This window comes from Triturus cristatus, chromosome 9 (assembly GCF_964204655.1).
Source record: "Triturus cristatus chromosome 9, aTriCri1.1, whole genome shotgun sequence".
Lineage (NCBI taxonomy): Eukaryota > Metazoa > Chordata > Amphibia > Caudata > Salamandridae > Triturus > Triturus cristatus.
The window spans coordinates 901,918,178-901,939,313 of NC_140592.1; the positions used below are offsets into that span (position 1 = coordinate 901,918,178).

Genomic DNA, 21,136 nt, shown 5'->3' on the forward strand with positions numbered 1-21,136 from the left:
ATTGACAAAGCCAATAGTCCTAACTTGTTGTAGGTATCATGTTACTTGTTGTATCATTATGCCTGGATGCAATGACAAAAGAGACAGCAAAATAAAAGTCGATAGACCCCGCGCAACACCGCCCCCCACCCCCACCCATTTTTTTTATCCCACTTAAAGCCCTGGGTAGGATACTCAACAACAGGGCCGAACTGGAACCCCAAAGTAGGCCTGGCAATTATGTCGGACCAGCTGGAGGGTCATGGGGGAGGTTAACTGTGAAGCACTTTTGCTACAGGAAACGCCCGATGCCCGGGCAAGCCAGCCCGGCCCTGCTCAACAACCCCGTTCTCTCCCGCATTTACCCGTGATCAGGCGCGCAACACCCATTGAACTCAAAGCGCTTCAGCCCCCCCCCCCCCCCGTCGTGTGTGGCAGCCCGGGATGAGACCACTCCCTGGCCAGACACAAAGCCGCGCCTGAGCACTCCACAGGTCTTTAAAAAGACCATTTGCATGTTAATGAGGCCTCGCTGTTGGTTCACCCCTTGTTTCCATTGTGCAGGAAAAAGCATCACACGCTGCAGGGTCACTCACTGGCTGCCTGGTGAATTTAGAAAGTGCCGCGTAGTGTTATGCTGCACTACTAGTACTGTGCTAAAAATAGTCCAGGTCATGGGTGGGGGTATTAGTCCTGGCGACAAGCAGCTACTACTGTTATTGGTAGTTGAGCGCTACCAGTGACAGTGCGAGTACATAGCCGGTCTCTTCCTATCATGCAGAAGCCTCCTCACGTGTCCCGTATTGGACCAACCTGCGTCTGACCTAAGTCTCCTCCACAAGTTCGCCAGCCCCCAGCATAGTGTGCAGGCATGCGCCTCAGAGACAGACAGGACAGGGAAGAAGAAACAGCGTGTGTAGTGCGCTGCAGCAGCACTCTGCACAGGACTCGTTCACTGTGGCTCATAATGCTTTTTGGCACCCGATCCGCTGTATCTGAACAAACTTCCATCATAGTTTGCTTCCTGGCACTGGCAATTTAAAAATTAGGCTGCGCTCACCAGCGGCCCGTTTCAGTGCAGAGGGTGGGTGCCACATAGCTATGGCTCCTAAAGCTGTGTGATACTGCGATAGAGTGAGAAAGAATGAAAAAGGGAGAAATATGCAGAGAAAGAGATAAACAAGATACAGCAAGGTGAGAGAGAGCAGGCGAGAGCAAGTAAAAGTGAAATAGATAGAGCAAAATAGAGACAAAGGAGCATGGATGAAAAGAGAAAGATGGATAAAGAAGGAGCACGTGATAGAAAAAATATGAGAGACAAAGTAAAGTGTGACAGCGAAAAAGAACAAAGGAGGGAGAAACGCAGTGAGACTCGGTGGCTAAACAAAAGAGCGAGGCACAAAGAGCAGTAGAAAGCAATTAAGAGAAAGAGAAACTGAGAAGTGATGAGTATGAGGCTGTAGAGGGGTAGGGGTGATCGGGAGGGAGGAAGGTGTTTACTCAAATAAGAAACTGCCGTCAAAATTCTTAGAAGCTCTAGAGCAGGTCTGATCACCCACAAACCATCCAGCGTCTGACTCGTAAACAAAAGCCCGAGCCCAGGAGTGAGGGGGAGGGCACAGAGGCGCACCAGGAAGCGAGGAGGATTCGAACAGAACAAAGGGGAGGCATATGTGGCAGCCTCAGAACGTGGGTTCTTTTGGTGGGGGGCGGCATCAGTGCACAGCGGGTATACCATGAATTACGGGTTCAGAGAAGGGGAGTCACGAGGTAGGTGGGGGGGGGCAGTCGCACAGGGACAGCTGGCAGAAAACGAAGTGGAGCCCTCGTGGGAGAAGGAAAGGGACAATGGGAAGTGGGGGTATGTAAGGGGGAGCAGCGAGGAGAGCAGAAACAAGAGCAAGCACACACCACCGCCTTTCTCCGAGGCAGAGCAGAAATGCCTCGGAGAAAGGCAGCGTCGTTTTCGGATTCGGGGGCGTGTTTTGCTGTTGTCTCCTCCCTGAGACTTTTCGCAAAAACCACGCCCCCCGATCCGAAAAGGACGGGGCCTGATCGGAGTGACTGACCTCTTCTCCAGTGGCTGGCCAGCATTTACGAGGCCAGCCAATGGAGAACAGGGGAGAAGAGGAGCTGGATCAAGCCCCTCTTCTCCAAGTCATTAAATCTCCGACTTCCGGTTCTGCCTTTCGGCAGACCGGTAGTCCTCGACCTAAAAATAAAAAACAGGTTATGTTCTACTGGAGGGTTTTCTTTACCTAGTGCCCTAGAACATATTTTAAGGTTAGAATGGCCGCTAAGCTAAGATTGAAGTGGAGGCCATCTGTGTACAGCAGTGAGGATAGCAATGACCAGGGTACTCATCTTCAAGTTGAATAGTCTGTGTGAGAGTAATGCTCACTGCAGGACCCACCAAGTTATTCCTAATTACTGGACAGACTTTACAATTGGTTTACTCTAATTTGTTTAGCTGAGTTACTCAGACCTCAAACCAGCACTGGATGATCTGAAATGTATTGGTATTGTTGCTTTATAAGTATCTGATTGGAAGGAATCTGTTTAAATGTTGATTTTTGTATTGTACCCCTACTGATGATGCTGATACATAATGTACGAATATGGAATGTGTCTTGAAATCTGCTCACGGTACACTGCAGTCTAATTTAAAATAACAAAAGGTTTACTATGAACAAACTAATCTAAACATTACAGTATGGAGCACAGTAACATTTAAGAGTTTTAGAAGCAGATGCATAAATGAGAAAATTGTTTTCCTTTACAAAGGTAAACTCCTGTAAGTCACAAAGTAGCATTTTGATAAAGGTTTTACAGAGGTCCACAAGCTAAATAAATAAGTACAACTGATGATCATTAACTTACAAGTACGTTTTCATGAATGTTTAACTGTAAAAAAAAAAAACATACATACCGTTAAGACTTCGTATACATCTAATGTCTAAATTTTTAAGTAGACTATCATCTCTCAGGTCCAAATCCTCTGGTATAGTTTGTAGAGCTAGCCTTGCAAACAAAATATCAATCTGGAAACAGAAAAAAGTATTTCAAATTGGAGCAATTGCAGTTTAGGGCTTATGTGAAAAATAAAATATCTGTTTTGTTTCCAAAGCAACATTAATAAATAAACTTTACCATTTTGTCAAGTAAAAAGGAAAACTAGTAGAATATGCGGTAACTAGTACGGACCTGAACTTCACAAGGTAAATTCAGAATAGAAGATTTAACCTTTTATGTGCTTGCTGAAGAATTAAAACTGCAGTGGATGGCTGCGGGTATGGGGCAGTGGGTACTGCTCTGTTAGAAGTACTCCTCATCCTGAATTCCCTACTCATTTTCCATATCTGTAGCAGGCACCACAATCACCAAAACTGTCGCAAGAGAAAGGCGACAAACGCCAGACCAGCGCGAGTGTGGCCAAAAACTCCCACCAAAACATATGTACCTCAAACACCTTGTCCTAAAGCTAAGCAATAATTCGAAATTTAGACTTTAAGCCAAAGAGCTTAATAAACAATGCAATGTTTTCAAGAGCAATACATCAAATTGACTTTTTTTTTCCTTTAATTGGTTTCGTTGCCAGGCATAAAACATTTAAAAAATGCCACTGCAGTCAAAGGTACTGGAAAATAGTGAACAATTGTAGCAACACCAGTGACAAATATAAAGTTGGGCTATTTCGGAGTCTTGCTGATCAAGCTGCATTGAGGCTGGATGTCTGACCCCGTCATAAAAAACAATTAAACTAGGAAAGGGGAACACTGTTGTACAATATATCCAAGATCCTGTAAGCAATAATGGTTGGCCCTTTCGTGGGATAGTGTGCGAATACACACACACTTCTACATATATACACGAAAACAGCAATCCTTAATAAGGATGCCATCGGCACTCTGGCAGGAGTTCTGAAATTTATTCAGGAAACATCCACGCTTTCTGGCTACCTCCCATAGCCTTGTTCACAATGCCAAAAAGAGATGGATATATATATATTTTCCAGGAACAATTGTTCAGACAGCTACAGGGCACAGCCATGGGCACCTGCTTCGCCCACAGCTACGCAAATCTTTTCGTGGGCTGGTGGGAGAGGCAGGTGGCCTGGTCAGATGCCAATGAGATGTGGACCAGTAATTTAATCAGCTGGAACCGCTATATAGATGATCTTTTCATCATCTTCAATGGCACCATAGAATCTGCCAATGAATTTGTCAGCAATCTGAACATTAATGATCAGAACCTCAGATTCAGTGGTGAAATCAGCAAAGTGTCTGTACATTTTCTGGATCTAAAGGTATTGGTCTCTGATGGAAGACTATGTACAACCTTACACAGAAAACCAACGGCGGGTAATTCTGTTCTGCATTCTGATAGCTGCCATCTGGGGAAACAGCATTCCATATGGCGAGCTATTAAGAATTAAAAGAAACTGTACCCGAGAATGTGATTTTCGCTCAGCTGCAGCTGACAGTGAAGCTAGATTCCTAACGCGGGGATATTCAGAGGCCACTCTACGGAGTGCCAGATATAAGGTAGACACAAAACATAGAATCGAACTCATAAGTGGTTTTTCTGCAACCAAACAAAAAAAGGAACAACTTACATCTTTTCCTAATCTGGATTGTAGAATGATTACCAATTATGCTAGTAACCACAATGACCTTAGACAGATACTGAAGAAAAAATTGGCACATTCTTAAATCCGATCCGGTGATTGGGGAAGATTTACCCAGAGCACCGCAATTGTCATTTAGGAAAGCCAGATTACAAGACCATCTGGTGCAAAGCCATTTTTCTACCCAAAGAAAAGATTGTCGTCTAGGTCCTATCAAGGCATTCTACCCATGCCGGAAGTGCAAGGCATGCAAAAATAGTGAAAAGATCTTAACGTATGAGGTTCCAGGCCTCAATTCCCCCAAAAGAATTCAAAAATTCATGAATTGTAATACTCCTTACACGGTGTATTGCCTAACCTGCCCATGTGGCCTGAGGTATATTAGGAGCACTATACATCCCACTAAGATCAGGATCTTGGAACATCAGAGAGCCATCACCACATGTGATGTCAATTATCCAGTGGCACGTCACTTCAAAAGTCACCATGGCAGTAACAGGGATCTGTTACGTTTCTTTTGTCTTGACCATGTTCCCATCAATATTCGAGGAGGAGATAGACTTCTCAAACTCCGTAGATTGGAGTCTCGTTTTATAATTGCTTTACAAACAAAAATACCACAGGGCATCAATAGCAGTGAGGAATTAGCCATACATCTCTAATCCATAATATCTGGAGAAAAATCTGTCAGCATGTCTATATGTATTATTCAGTGTAAGTGTAATTGTGAATCTTTTCCGAAATTACGGTGGCCAAGCGGGATTTTGCATCCTCCTCCCACATTTTCCAACTTTCACATATCTATTGTCTCTGTAAATAGCCTCCTCATTATCATTTTTGTTGGGTAATTAATTTGCCCCGATTTGGTGCTCTATCAGTGGGTTGTTTTTTCTGTGTACGGGGTTCTTGATTTTGGAACCATTAGACCAGGTTGGATGGAAAATGCCCATCTGTGGGCTTTATAGTCACGTAATATCAACTTGGATCTTCTTGTCTTTGAAACCTACAAGTTCGGACTTACGACAGCCCATATAGGGCTTAATTGTTTAAATAATCTGTTTAAATGATTTAATAACAGGATATCGACATGTGTATATATATATACATATTCCATGCTTATGTAATGTCTTTATTAACAATTAATTTATCGTATGATTATATTTGCATGCTCAAAGATGGGCGAAACTTTTCTTTGGATGCATTTATCAAGTCCTCTTTTGATGTTTGTACAATGGAGTGCCAAATCACCAATCACTGCAAAGTTTTGTATTTAAACTATGCTGCCCAGTGGAAAATTGACAAAGGCAGTCGCCGAAACGCGTCTTGTGTTAACTTAAGCCAAATAAATCTGGTTAAAATTCCCCACGAGTGCTGTACTTCGTACCTTGGTGCAGTGATAGATATATATATACACATATATACACACACCCACTCAGATTTAGAGAAAACCACGACACTCTAGAAGCTGCTATTTCCAATTCATGCTTCATTTAGGAGAAAGCATCTACGCGTCACGAGCAATGTTCCCTCTAATTTCTTTCCTCTGTGTGCGGTAGTGCAAGATCTGTGCGCTGCAGCCAAGGCTGTGTGCACCAAGTATGCGAGTGCAGCCTGCAAGTATATAAATCCATGGCAATTACCACTCAAAACTTGTTTGCAATGAGATAGAGAACAAGTGCATTTCACACATATAGCTCTAATTAACAGGGTCTTGTGACAGTCTTGCACTGTGGAGACAGATCATCATGACATTCATTGTTTATTCTAATTGCACCTATACCCCAGGCTTAGAAAAGGACAAGACTCAGAAGGAAGCACCATTATAAGATTTTACAGAATATTCTTGATTGGAGCACTGATCATTTGGTGGGGGATCACTCGAAGACTGTACAAGAAAACATATTTAGCAAGTTGACAATTACATAACAGTTACATTTTGATGTACAATGTAATGATTAATGTCTTTGCTAAGAGGAAGTGTGTGAAATGTGCCCATCTAGGCCAAACAGACTGTGGGAAAGGGTGGCTCAGACAAGTCAATGCGCCATCACTAGATGTGTCACATATTTGCTTCTTTTATTGATCCATGCCATTTTTCCAGTGCTGATAAATTATACCACGGTCAACTTTGATATTTAAGAAATAGGCCTGTGTCATCATCAGTATAACCAAGTGATTCTACTCCAGTCTAGTTCTTGATTTAGACTTGATAGTGTTCAAGTACTGAATCCTGGTTCACAATCTGCACTTGATGACTGAAATGTTGGAACATGGCTGACAAGCCACATAATGCAAAGCATGCTATTGGTTGGGCATTGAAGAAAGGCAGGTGGTATGTGTCAATATCACTCAGCAAACCTGAGAAAGGAAAGATAAAATGTAGTTCTTGTATACATTTATCAGGATACTCAGTGAAAAAATATTGAGCATTATCTCACATCCATTTCATTTTTTATAATCTACTCAAGACGTTTTAACCCATAGGCCAAGTGGGCTCTGGCCCAGGACTCCAGCTTTTCAGGGGGCCCCCTGCGAGAGCCAGGTCGGTTCTGCAGAGAGTCTTGCTCTAGTGACTCTGAATAATTCTTACACAGATTGTAATGGACTCACACATCACACCTATTCAAAATAAATGAAAGGAAAACGGTATTTGAAACAGACATTTTGCAGAGAAATGATGCGTTTACGTTTAATTTTCAGATCAAAGTAGAATCTCACATTCATATGTCAGATATTATTTGCAGTACTATTAGTGAACTGCAGCTGTTACAATATTGAAAACGCACCTCACTATCCCTAAATATTAGATGTAAACACATTTAGAATATGGACCAGTGAGTCTGTCCACTGTCAGTGGCCTGGCTAAAGAGGGCACGAAAGTGCTGAAAATGGATCATAAATTCAAAGTTGTTCTGAACAGCAGCCCACAAAATACGTTTGGCCCAGGGCCCCCAGAATTCGTATGATGTCCCTGCTGACACCCTCTAGGAAGACAGAAAGAGGACGTATTGTGCTGTAGAAAACTAACGATTACTGCTGAGTTGGATACTGAACAGACATTAATGAACAATTTGTGTGCTTGCTGATGTGAGTTGTGAGAGGTGTAATTTCAAGCTCCACCATAACATCCCGTCTTTGTTTTAGCATCAAAAGTTACCACCAGGCAAGTAGAGCACCATGTCATTTGGATACGGATGCATGTCTCTTTAGAAGGGGCCTTGCACAATCCCTTACTCTAGGACATCCTTATATATTTTTATTTACCTTGTCTTGTGGCTCTCTGGGATGTATTATATATTAGTCTATTTATCATGTTCAAGCTACCCGTTAATCATCTTGTTCAAAGTATCCTAGTGAATACAGGTCAACTATTTCCAGTAGTTTAGTTGAGGTTCCTGTTCTTTGAGTGATGGTCTGAAGACTCCATCAGTTTGTGGATCCTATCAAAGTATGTAAAGTCAGTTATCTTGGTGCTCGAATATGTTAGCAGCAGCTGTCTCTCCGATCTTAAACTCGGCCAAAGTGACACAAATTGAAAGAGCTACCCTGAGACTTGTAGTGTTAAAGTCAGACTTGCATAGTTGTTATCTGTGCATGCTTTTGTTAAAACCCAGGCTCCTTCAGCAGGCGCAGAATGCACCCCTGCCGATTCAAGCAGGGAGCACACATCACCTACTCACAGGTTGATCCATTGCTTACATGTCATTGGCCTGCTCCTGGCCAAATGTTAGATCCACATTCATAGCATTCAGTAGGCCTTTCAAAGTAAAGCAGGTCTTAATTCCTGCATTTGTCTAATAAAATGGAAAAATATTTTAAGGGAATTACACTATTTGTGGTGATATGCTACTTGATGTTAGTTGAATATGTTTGGGAATTTCCAACAGTAACTGTCGACACCCACCTAAACTGGGGAAGGATTTTGTAATGGTCATTTTAAAACTGACAGAGAAGTTTGGGATCCGACATATGCATCATAAATCATTTGAAACAAAAAAAAAAAATCACATTTACAAAAAGCTGTAAAAAAAAAAAAAAAAAAAAAAAAAAAAAGCATTATTTACCTGAATTGAAGTCTGATCCTAAAACCCTGCAGTTTCATTATTTAATTTTAGCAACCTCAAACAGGGGCCGTTCCATACCTGAATGTATAGTGGGTGTGGAAAGTGGGCAAGGGGTCACAGGGAAAGAGAAAACATGGCCTGCATTATAGGGACCGGCATGTTTACAGTGCATTGTATAAAAATGCTAGTGCAAAGCAGTTCCGATTCTTCAGTGCAAACAAGCTGTAGTTTGAGAAGAAACAAGAAATGATTTGTTTCTTGTAACATGTACATCAGGCGCGCAATGCCCGTTGGGCTCAAAGGGCTTCAGCCCCCCAACCCCACCCCTCACCCCCGCCACCCCCTCACCCACCTGTTGTGTGTCAGCTCGGGCTGAGACAGATTCCCCGGCACACACATAGCCACAACCGAGTACTTCACAGGTCTTTAAAAGACCATTTGCTTGTTAAAGGGGCCTTGTTGTTGTTTCACCCCTTCTTAGAGCACCTGCATCTCCACATTGCTAGAAGACCGTAGTTTTCACGGCGTTCCCATTTATAATGCTGTGGCTGGTGAATGGTCTAAATTTCTTGTTAAGCAGAGACGTGCGCACTTTGTAAGCCTGTCTGCGCGCATGGAAAAGACGCTCTGCACGCCTGCACAGCTTACTGGGAACAATGGTCATAAGCAGTGCATGACTGGGGTGCAAGTTATGGCTAGTTCTTTAAAGTATAACTGGTTAATATTAGTGCCTTTACAGTTTTTAAACCTTAGTACTAATATCACTTCAACGCCTAACTACAACTTCACTTTAACCTTTGGTTCTTTCAGTGAATATATATTTATTTAAGCTAATATCTTAATATCTTATCCTAAAACCTTATTTTAACATTACTTTTTCCTTTGTTTCTTTCAGTGAATGCCTGTGTTTTTTTTTTTTAATCAAATTCGAAGTTGCATATATGCACAATTCACAAGGGTAACCTAAAGCCAATTCTACCTGATTTCATGGACACAAGGCCTCCTCCCAACACTGCAGTGGGCCCAATCCCTCTCTTCCCATAGCCTTGCACTGCGGATTTGGCCACTGGACCTGACCTCTGGCCAAGCTCTGAGCTCAATCCAACTACTGCCCAACCTGCCCTCCACCCACATCACGAACTGCCCAATCCCTCACATGCATGGTCTTTAACTGTGTATAGCTTTTCGCTGATCGTAAGGTCAACAGTCTGTTAGTTTCCAAGCCCTCCTGCACACAACACAAGTTCCTTTTCCATTCATTCTATCCATTACACCCAAAAAATAAACATTTTTCAACAATATGTTTCTAAAAGTTATGGATGCTAGCTTCTTGCTCCTTTTCATGGTCTAACAGTCATTCTGCATATGAAACATATTTGTAATGCCCTTTTTCAGTTCCTCGAATTCCCATTCCTTAACTAGTCCTCTTTAGATTTTTTTCATTCTGTCACATATTAAATGGAATAATCTTCATTTGATGTGTTTGAAATATAACACTATTTTCGTTTACAACCCCTCCACATTTATCCCGTTGTGTATGTTTAAAACCCATAATAAACCTGTAGTCCGGTATATGCCTGGAGACTTCTTGCAGATTTAATTAATAAAGTCCATTAGCTCTTACATTGACCCAGGCAAAATAGCTTATTCATGTTTGCTGTTTCTATTAAACAGTAGCTATACGAAACCTGAATGAGGTTATTCTTTGGCTAAGTTTCCTGTTTTCAGAACCACTCTAAAATTGCGCCACTTCCACCAACCACAACAGAACTCAGACCAATAGACCACATGCTGCATCTGAAGAAGATGGACTGGAGACAGTTTAAAACTATGGCCCTGATCGACGCAAGATGTTTTACGTGAATTATCTCGCATCTTTTTGTAAATGGGCCCCCCTACCACTTAATTAGATTGCACTTTTTTTCTGTAATAAAAAAATATCACGACCCAGATCGTGGTTGATGAACCTCTGTGAAGTCACGTCTGGCTCTAAATCAGCTTCTAATTTGTTAAGCTGAGCTTGGTATTAATAGTAGTTTGCTTTGATATGACCATGTTAAAATTGCCAGTGGTGCTACATTTAAAGGTGACTGTCATAGTTTCTGTTAAAGCAGAACGCGTGTGTTTTCTTCTCTGAACTTGTATCAATCTGCTGGCGTTGCTCTATTCCTAGAATAAAAGTAAAATTGACCATTCTTATCTGCATGTCAGAGAATGAAAATAACTTTTCCAGTAATCCTTAAAAATACAATACATAGGGGATGTATTATTTTTAACACAGTCACATTAAATACACCAAATAAATGTTCTTTAAGATAATAAATTGTCAGCTGTAGTTTGACTCGGGCTGACAGCTTCCCGGGCATACACACGCACCAAAGTACTTCACAGGTCTTTAAAAGACCATGAACTTATTAACGAGGCTTTGTTGATTTTTCTACCCTTCTTAGAGCCCTGCAGCTCCACTCTGCATATTGCTAGAAGTCCGTACTTTTCACGGCGTTCCTATTTAAAATGCCGTGGCTAGTGAATGGTCTAAATCTCTTGCGTGCGCGCTTCAAGACGATCTGCGCGCTTGGGAAAGACCTTGTGCGCGCAGCTTACTGGGAACAATGGTCACGAGACCAAGGTGCAATCGCACCCAAACGCGTAGATGTTTTCTCCTAAATAAAGCACAAATTGGAAATAGCAGCTTTTAGAGTGCTGTGGTTCTCTCTAAATCGGAGTGGGTACCAGTATCTTCTTATTATTACCCTTGAAGCACGTGGCGGAGCACTGCAGCAAGAACACCGCCGGTCAGTAAGATCTGCAGCAGCTCGCAGAGACAGATTTTACAAAATATATAATATATATATATTTATATATTTTCCATCTGTGTCAAATATGTTTCTTTCCAAAAATCTGAACTGTCCCCAAATCAGCATTGGTGCTTATTGGATACTATCATCTTTGATCTCCTTTCTGCCTATTCCAAGTGCTCTGCTAGAGCACACATTCCCAAACTTGAGACTTCCTGACCATATAGAAGGCTACCAAATCACCAGCATTACTTTTTATCATACAAAATGTGCATTTAGAAAATTTAATTTTCTACAGAAAAGGCACCAAACAATTTATTACAGCAAAGCAGCCATAAAGTGCCTATGCTAACCAAGACATTATCTGCAGGTCACCATTAAGCAAGATCAAGAAGAGTTTAAAAAATAGAAAGATATTGGTCACATGCGGAGAAAATGTCATTAGGGAAGTCGCTGATAGACAAACAAAACACCAGCAGAGTGCCACACTGTAAAATACTGTAACCTCGAGGAGCTGCAGTTGTGTCCAATATTTAAAATTAGGACATGACAATCGACTTCAATGCACCAAATATAGTGAGGTGCTTAACTATTTTAAGAAATATGTTATTTTACACAGAAGAAAGACAACCTTCCCATTTTTGATTCCAAAGCCAAACAGAATGAGTGTCCCATCCCTTCTAAGGTTTTCAGAAACAGGACATCAAGGAAAAAGTAAATCTCATCCTCAATGTCAGCATTGCATATACTAGAGTTGCCAAGAAACAATATTATAGTAAAGCAGCAGATGGAAGAATTCCCAAATGACCCCTTAAATAAAGATATCATATATGCCAAAGACATCTGATCCAGGTAACTCATGTAACAATTATTACTTGCAAACAAAGACTCTGGGCACAAAGTACAATGCTAGATGGCATTTCATTCATCAAACTTGGTTTACTTTCTCACATTCTAACATTAATAAAGGCCATAGTGACTGGAGTGGTAGTTCCAGGAACAGTTGGGCTTAATCTTAGTAAAGTTTGCTAATCTATTCCTACAGAAACTCAATCCCCACATCACAAATGAACAATTAATGTTGTTTCACCTGGAAACCAGAGGCACAGGGACGGTTCAAAGCATAGCTCAAAATGCCACATGGCCCAGTAATTTCACCCATAACTCAGATTTATGTTAAACTCAGGGTCGATTTGGGTAGTTTATTTACACCTTCAAAAACATCTTCTACAAAGGATCTACTATTGCACCATTTCTTACTTCAATCTTAGACGGGGCATTTCATACAGGTCTGACAAGAGGCCACTACTCAGCACTGCATGCAGCTAATGCATCCACAGCTTTGGAGTATATAGAAGAATTTTTAGGAAGCTTGACATACCACGATCTTGGTATATTAAAATGGAAGCTTCGTTAAAATAAAATACTCTCTTTAGAGTATTACTAAGATGAATGGATTTCGAAACGGAGTATGCTCTAATAACAATTAATAATAGTAATTCAAAAGAGGGGGACAGAGGGGCTATATTTAAGGAGGTCCAATGTACGAGCCCAAACAGACTATATCCAAAAAGGGTACAGAGTTCCTCAATTGTTAGAAGAAAGATGCGATCAGTAAATGGCAAGCTCATTTACCAAAGTAGTTGATAGAAGGTAAAGAAACCAGGGCAATTCCTTGAGGTGGAACTAATGCTCTCACACACCCAGCAAGCTAGGTGTCATGCTTCATCATATGAGCATTGCCCCTCGTCAAGGCGGCGCTGCAATCCTTGACAGGCACCCGAAACCGGGGATCTTTTGTTCCTGCCGATATTTGCATGGGTGTGGGGGGCCTAATAAGGAAAATGTAGCAGAAGTGTGTAATAAAAAGGGTTGGTCAGTCCTAATAGTACTTTATTCATAAGGTAGACCACCCTATTAAAATGTGTAGAGAGGCTAAATGCTAGAAATAAGGTGTCTAGGCGTGAAGCTCTACTCTAAATTGATCGACATGTTTCTCGCCATGTTAGTCAGGAGGATCTAAGGCAATTCTTCAGGATCAATAGCTGTCCTCATTTAAAAATGGTGATGTGTACTCTACATACCACGTCCGATGCTGCGACCTGTGAATATGAAGTGACAACATCAATGGTACAAACAATTGCATCTCTATCTTGAACACATAATGTCAGCAATGGTGTGCACAACGCACCGTGTAGAACGTGATGATAGCAATCTGCTTCAAGGTGCACTATAAGGAAGAACAGTGCACTGTGAGTGAGAAGGGTGTTTGGTGTGCTAGACTTATTAACACGCTAGAGCTGTGACGAAATAAAGGGGGTCCACTCACCTAATTTATTAACTAAATGCGCTCGCAACGGAGCTGGCGGCTTTAAAGGACACCAATTGGGTCCTACGGTAAAAAGAGGGAGCAGGGGAGGGGGGAAAAAAGAAAGGACAACTACTAACAATCAAGGTATAAAAGGCAAGGAAAACGTAGTCGTTACCTCTAGGCAATTATGATAATAGTACCGTTAAAATGATAAAACTGGGAGTCAAAATATATCACAGTTGTCAGTTGACCGGAGTAGTCTAGTCTAATGGCTGGCCAGATCAATTCAGAAAAAGTCCGTAGCCAATCAACTGATTTCGAACACCAAAAGTAGCGCGACCACATGAAACCAGCATTTAGTAAATGAATAAGGCATGAGCTGTACTTACCAGCGCTAACGAGCGCTTCGCATACAGACCTACCCAAGCCGCCAGAGTCCGGGGTGGTAATGGACTGAAGCCGCCATCAAAAAGATATCCGGCAAAAAGTGGGTGTGAGCCTGACGTCATCACGGTTCACGTCGCGTGAGGACTCCATTGGTCGCTAGGAGCCCAATATCGACGCTGATGCGTGTTACTACAGCGTCTGATAGTCGAATCTTATTGGTTGCTGGGTCTGTGCTCACTAATGTCCCGTGTTTGTTGTATCGACAGTAGTAGGGAGAGGGCGGGGTGACATTTAACAATTAAGAAACTAATCTTAGGATTCTAACTTACTAATTTAACAAATTGTCTCAAGTGCTTCAAATACAGACAGAAGCATGTTGTATACAGCAATCGCAGTCATCACCAGCAGTGTCTCAGACAGAAACTAACAGAAGGAGCAAAAGAGGCATTTCCTAGTGGCCAACTTTGCATAATTTTATAAGACGGTACATATCATTAACAAGAAAATGTAAAATAATTTTCCTAACTAAAAGAACCATCTGCAGTATGAACAAATGTGCTTTAGTGACAGTATTTTAAGTTTTACAATCCAGTTTCATTTCAATAATGTCAGCATTTAAAGATAATGGGTTGTAATGTGAAAGGGGCAGAAAAGGTAGTTCTACGTTCATTCTTACAACAGGGAGTATTTACTTTTCACAACTGTCCACAAGGTTAGAATAGAATGGCTACAGCCCAAATGTTACCTACCTCTATTCCATCAAAGCATAATTTGATAACTGGCACAAATGCCTCTTCTACAGACTGAAATGACAATGAGAGAATTATGAATAGTACATCAAAATTATATAGTTTAATAAACCTAACAATGTTAACCCTATTGCGGATGTACAAGCTTTATACCAGTGTGGGTTAATAGACAATTATACAAGGGCTACAATTAAATTGTCAGCACTTCGATCAATAATAGTGATACAAGGAACCCATGCCCCTACCTCCTGTATGGAAAAGGGTAAAACAGCCTGTGCCCCTGTCTAGACTAGGACAATCATCGGTCATCACATAACATGGGAAGAAATTATGGTAGCACTGGAAGCAGAAAAAGCAACCTATATTCTGTTTTTTAAAAGGTCCGCTTTTCAGATGCGAACCATAAAAAGAGTAACATTTGATGGTTTGGAAGCATTAGTGTATCAAGGCAAAGCATCATTTTAAGAGACCGAGCAAAGCTTAAAATAATTTTACAGAAAGAAACCAGTTACCTACCTCTAACAATAGTTTTGCAGCCTGAAGCTCTCCCTTTTCACACGCTATGCATATTTCCACATTTAGTGGTTGAATCGGAAAGTTCCACTTGTTTTTGTTAAAGTCAACCCCCCTTTTATAGGTCACGGCAAGCCTTTGAGACATGTTGAATATACTTTTTGAGCTTAAGGCCCGCCCATTGCTTTTCATTTGTTTACTTCAGTGTCCTTTAAAAATCCTTGTTTCCAAGTGGTTAATCATTCATATTTGTCTCTCCTTTGACGGTTGTTCACTCCCACGGAGCAGTGCCCCATTACTTGTACCCTTACACTTGTCCCATTTTAGCAACTGTTTCAGGGACTACTTTTTCATTGTCACTCAAAGCACTCTGAGCCTGAGGCTATGTTGTCTCCTCCAAATATGTTGCTGCCCTCCTCCCCTGTGTGTCTGCAGAGTTCATTACATTCAATAAATCACTTCATGTATCTGTGTCGTCCCCCCACTACCACCTCCCGCATGTCGCTGCTTGAATTTTTTTAATCTTCCTTAGTCTCCCTGTGCTGTCCCCCCCACCAACAAATCCGCCCAGTGCTGCTTGCCACACTAAACCCCTCCTCCCCAGACTCTGTGTTAACCACTCGCTCTCTTTCTATTCAGACCTTTGCACTCCGTGGCGCAGCTCCGTGTCACCTCTACGTATAAAAAGAACACTGATATTAAGAATACTAATGATCACACTAACAATTAATATAAAACCAATTATTTTCAACATGATGTAAAAATATTTTCCAAATTGTAAACCCATATATGGCGCATTCAGTAATGAATTTAAATACTCCTGGTTTTCTTTGCACTTCGGTTCTGCAGTGGGACAGAGCCTTCAATCAAGATGGGTGGTGGGTGCCGGCGGCAGAGGGGACTGGGCTCAAAGCAGGCCTGGCACCTGTCCATCGTCACTCTCTCCTTTCCATGGCCCATCACCTTGCTGTTGTCCCCACATCACCATTGACTCCAGGTGGCGAGCGCAAATCAGCGGGCCTACCGCATGGTCATCTATCAAGTTCCTCTTCGGGAGGGGGGCATGCCTGGGGCACCTTCTGGGGGCTTGACACCCCGGCTGGTGTAGGGTGTCTTCAGGGCACTGTCCCCCAGGGCACAGTAGACTGCACCTCCAAGACACAATCTACCCCCACTCCCCAAGATGACTTTGTGATCCCTGTACCCAGGCCATTTCCACCCTAGAAGAACTTCCACTGTCTGCTTCCCCCTGCCCATCCTGGGGGGGGGAGATCTAGCACCTCGCCCAGGATGTGCATTGTTGCAGGCCCAGGAGAGCAGGGGCCCTCCTACCCAGGAGTCCTCCTACCCAGGGGTCCAGCAACATGTCTACTGTGTGGCAGCCTAGGCAGCCTCTCAGACCAGACGTGGATTGTAGGTTAGGTTTCAGGGGGCATCTCTAAGATGCCCTCTGGGGTGCTTGGTACATTAAATCCCACACTGGCATCAGTGTGGGTTTAATGTGCTGAGAAGTTTGATACCAAAATTCCCAGTCTTCAGTGTTGCCATTAGGGTGCTGTGGAGTTCGTGTTTGACGAGCTCTCAGCACCATGTACTCTTAAATGGCAGCACTGCACTTACAGTGCCCAGGAATGGACCTGGGTACTGTAGGGGCACAGGGCTCATGTCCCTGTGCCCAAACCACTGGCATAGGGCACCCAGCTAGAGGGGTGGCTGATGTATGCCAGGGCAGTGTAGGTGGTGGGCATGGCACACAGGGATGTGTGCCATGTCAACTCAGTTTTGTCTTGTACCCAGACACTCAGGCTACAAGGGCAGTGTGTGTGTGTTAGGGTACAGGGCCTCTAAGGGTGGCACAATGAGTACTGCAGCCCTTAGAGGCCTTCCCTGGTCACAAGGCCCTGGGTACCATTTATCAGGGACTGACATGTGGCCAGGGTTTGCCAATTTGGGTTTTAGGTTTTTAGGGAAGGAACATAGGCCCTGGGCACCTGATTGGCAGGAGTCCAGGACACACAAAGTACATTCAGCAAAAAGTGGGGGCATACCATGCAAGAAAGATGGCACTTTCTCACACCCAGGCGCTCAGCCCAGATCAATCATCGCCTGCTTGATGAATTACATGGGCCGGGACACTTTTACGCATATCACGCCAAAAAGGAACTATTTCCTACCAGGGCAACACACTGTCCTTTTAGCCGGACTTTACGGCTACTCTTCAGGCAACGCAGAAAGAATATCAAACGGTGAAGAAATTACTGCTCAATGAATACATCCCGTATGCTATGCTGTATCCAGCTCGCCTGCGTATAGGCGTGGACGATAAGGTCCGGATCTTCAACAATCCCAAGCAGGCCATGGAGTTTGCCAAATCGCTCTGTCGCAAGAAGCGTGGACCTACTGATGTGTCAGATAACGAGGACTGAGGATAGTCATCATTTATAACCGGTATTGGTTCTGAGACTGTGACATAATCCCTAGGCCTGGGCTCTTTTTAGTTTGCTAGCTGGTTCAGGAATTTACGCCCATTATTGGTTCAAACCGCACGCTTTCACAGCACACCGTGGAGGATGGGGTAGCGTATCCCACTCCATTGACCGGAATCACACATACGCGCAGGGGTACGCCACAGAGATAACGTCACCGGAGCCATAAGAGAGCAACGTCGGCAGGATGACGTCAGTTCCACCCGTTTTTTCCGTGCCCCCGAGGCGCACAGGTGGACCAACGACAGATTCAAAGTATACACAGTACACAATATACCATCAAATATACATAGAACATATACAAAAGGAAAGCTAAATAAAACAAGCATTTTCTACCAATGTACCAGAAAGCATACCAACATCTCAAACAAGACAACTTTTAAGGTATACAAAGGTGGACAACGGGGAGGCGGGTGGGCCAGTGAGGAATCCACAGGCAGATACTGTATCCATCAGAAAAAGCGTTACCGAAGGTAAGTAACTTGTTCTTCTGATGGATACATCTGCCAGTGGATTCCTCACCTTGTGAATAGATTCCCACAGCAGTCCCCACACCCGGAGGAGGGCAACCACCTTCCTATACCAGAAAGTCTTGCAAGACAGAGCACGCGAAGTGGCCCTCCCTCCTCATCTCAGAGTCCAAGCAATAATGCTTTGCGAAAGTATGGAGGGAGGCCCAAGTCACGGCTTTACAAATATCAGCCACAGGAACACCCCTGGCCAAAGCAGATGTAGATGATTTAGCTCTAGTTGAATGAGCCCTAATAGCCTCAGGAGGAACCTTACCAGCCAGGGCATAGCAGATCTTGATGGCAAGGATGATCCATCTCGATAAAGTGCGCTTGTGCACCGCTCTTCCTTTAGAATGTCCAACATAACCCACAAAGAGCTGATCGTCCAGACGAAAGTCTTTCGTTCTATCCAAGTAAAAGCTGACAGCTCTTTTTGGGTCCAGACGATGAAGCCTTTCCTCCTCTTTGGAAGGATGAGGGGAAGGATAAAAAACAGGGAGAGTAATAGACTGCCTCAAATGAAACTGAGTAACTACTTTAGGCAAGAAAGCAGCCCTGGTCCTAAGAACCATCCTTTCAGCATGTAATGTTAAAAAAGGGGGTTTAGAACTAAGAGCTTGAAGCTCACTCACCCTCCTTGCCGAGGTTATGGCTACAAGAAAGACCGTCTTAAAGGACAACAGCCTCAGAGGACAACTGTGAAGAGGCTCAAACGGGGACCCCATCAGAAAACTTTTTTATAAGGCCTTTGATAAACCTTAGTACAATAGGAGATATAAATAAGGACGGTTGATCAGGAAGTCATAAAAAAGCCGATAAGGCCGATAGATAGCCCTTGACCATGGCCACAGCACAGCCCTGCTGAGCCAAGGAAAGAGCAAACTGAAGCACGTCAGAAAGGTGGGCTTTTAAAGGGTCAATGGATCTCTCTCCACACCATTTAACAAACTTAGAACATCTAGATGAGTAAATGGACTTGGTGGAGTGTCGCCTGGCCGATAAAATAACGCCCACCACATCAGGCGGGAGAGAGAAAGAACTCCGGTTGCCCCGTTCAATCTCCAGGCATGAAGGTGTAAGCTCTGGAGGTGGGGGTTGTAGAACCTGCCCCTCAGACTGCGAGAGGAGGTCTGCCCTCAGAGGGAGACGGAGCGGAGGGCACGAGGAGAGGTCTGTATACCACACCCTTCTTGGCCAATCCGGGGCGACCAATATAACTTGGGCCGGGTCTTGGCGAATCTTCCTCAGAACCCGAGGAATCAAGGGTATGGGAGGAAACGCATAAAGGAGTTGCGAGCCCCAACTCAACTGAAACGCGTCCCCCAACGGTCCCTGCATCGGATACTGGAGACTGCAAAATGACAGGCAGTGCGCTTTCTCTCAGGTGGCGAATAGGTCCACCCGAGGTGTCCCCCACGTCCGAAAGACGTGACGAACCACCTCCGGATGGAGCCTCCACTCGTGGTCGGCGCAGAACTGCCGACTGAGACTGTCTGCACGCACGTTCAGAACTCCGGCCAGATGATTTTCCATCAGACAAATCTGATGGTCCTGAGCCCAGGACCATAGATGCAGGGCCTCTCTGGGAGACAATGCGACCCCACTCCTCCCTGCTTGTTGACATACCACATCGCGGTAGTGTGGTCCGTCAGGACTTGAACAGACTGACCGAGAAGGGAAGGGAGGAAGGCCTTGAGTGCCAAACGAATCGCCCGCAATTCCAGAAGGCTGATGTGAAGCAACCTTTCCTCTGGAGACCAAAGACCCTTGATCTCCAGATCCCCAAGATGAGCACCCCACCCTAAGGTGGAGGTATCCGTTATCACTGTGGCCACCGATGGAGGAAGATGGAAGGGCTTTCCTTGAGACAGATTGCCCCCCACGCTCCACAAAGATAGATCCGCTGCAGCTTCTCTGGAGATCCTGATCGATTCCCTGAGATCTCCATTGTGCTGATAACACTGCCTGCGGAGGCACCACTGGAGCGCCCTCATGTGCCAGCGTGCATGGTTGACCAACAGAATGCAGGAAGCGAACAGACCGAGCAGACAAAGGACCTTCAGAACTGGAACAACCGCTCCATTGTGGAATAAAGGGACTTTGAGATGGAGGAATTGCTCGACACACAGTAGTGTCCAGTACCGCCCCTATGAACAGGTTGCGTTGAGAGGGCACCAGGTGAGATTTGGGCACATTGATAGAAAAACCCAAGTCGAATAACAGCTGAGATGTTACCTGCAGATGATGCTGCACCATCTCTGGGGACTCTGCCTTCAGAAGCCAGTCGTCCAAGTAGGGGAAAACCGGAATCCCCGACCTCCTGAGATGAGCAGCCACCACCGCCATCACCTTCGTGAAGATTCGAGGTGCGGTAGTACGACCAAACGGGAGGACCGCAAACTGGTAATGTTGCGATCCAACCATAAAACGGAGATACTTTCTGTGCGACTTCAGGATTGGGACATGGAAGTACGCGTCCTGCAAGTCGATCGACAACATCCAGTCTCCTTGCTGCAACGCTTGAAGAACCTGCACAAGGGTCAGCATCTTGAATTTCTCCTGTTTCAGGTAAAAGTTCAAGACTCTGAGGTCCAGTATCGGACGCAATCTGCCGTCATTCTTGGGAATCAGAAAATTCCGGGAGTAGCATCCCTGACCCCTTTCCTGCTCTGGAACCACCTCTATCGCACCCTTTTGAAGCAAAGCTAGC

General features: G+C 43.9%; 1 protein-coding gene across 1 annotated transcript in view; it reads right to left on the reverse strand.

Moving 5' to 3' along the window:
• PAPOLA (poly(A) polymerase alpha) overlaps positions 1-21,136 on the reverse strand; it is an 868,351-nt gene that overhangs the window by 751,522 nt on the left and 95,693 nt on the right. Inside the window, exons 6-7 of the mRNA XM_085626434.1 lie at positions 14,916-14,969; positions 2,909-3,020 (exon numbers count right to left, since the gene is read on the reverse strand). Of these exons, the coding sequence (XP_085482560.1) occupies positions 2,909-3,020; positions 14,916-14,969 (166 nt within the window). The remainder of the gene's footprint in view (positions 1-2,908; positions 3,021-14,915; positions 14,970-21,136) is intronic.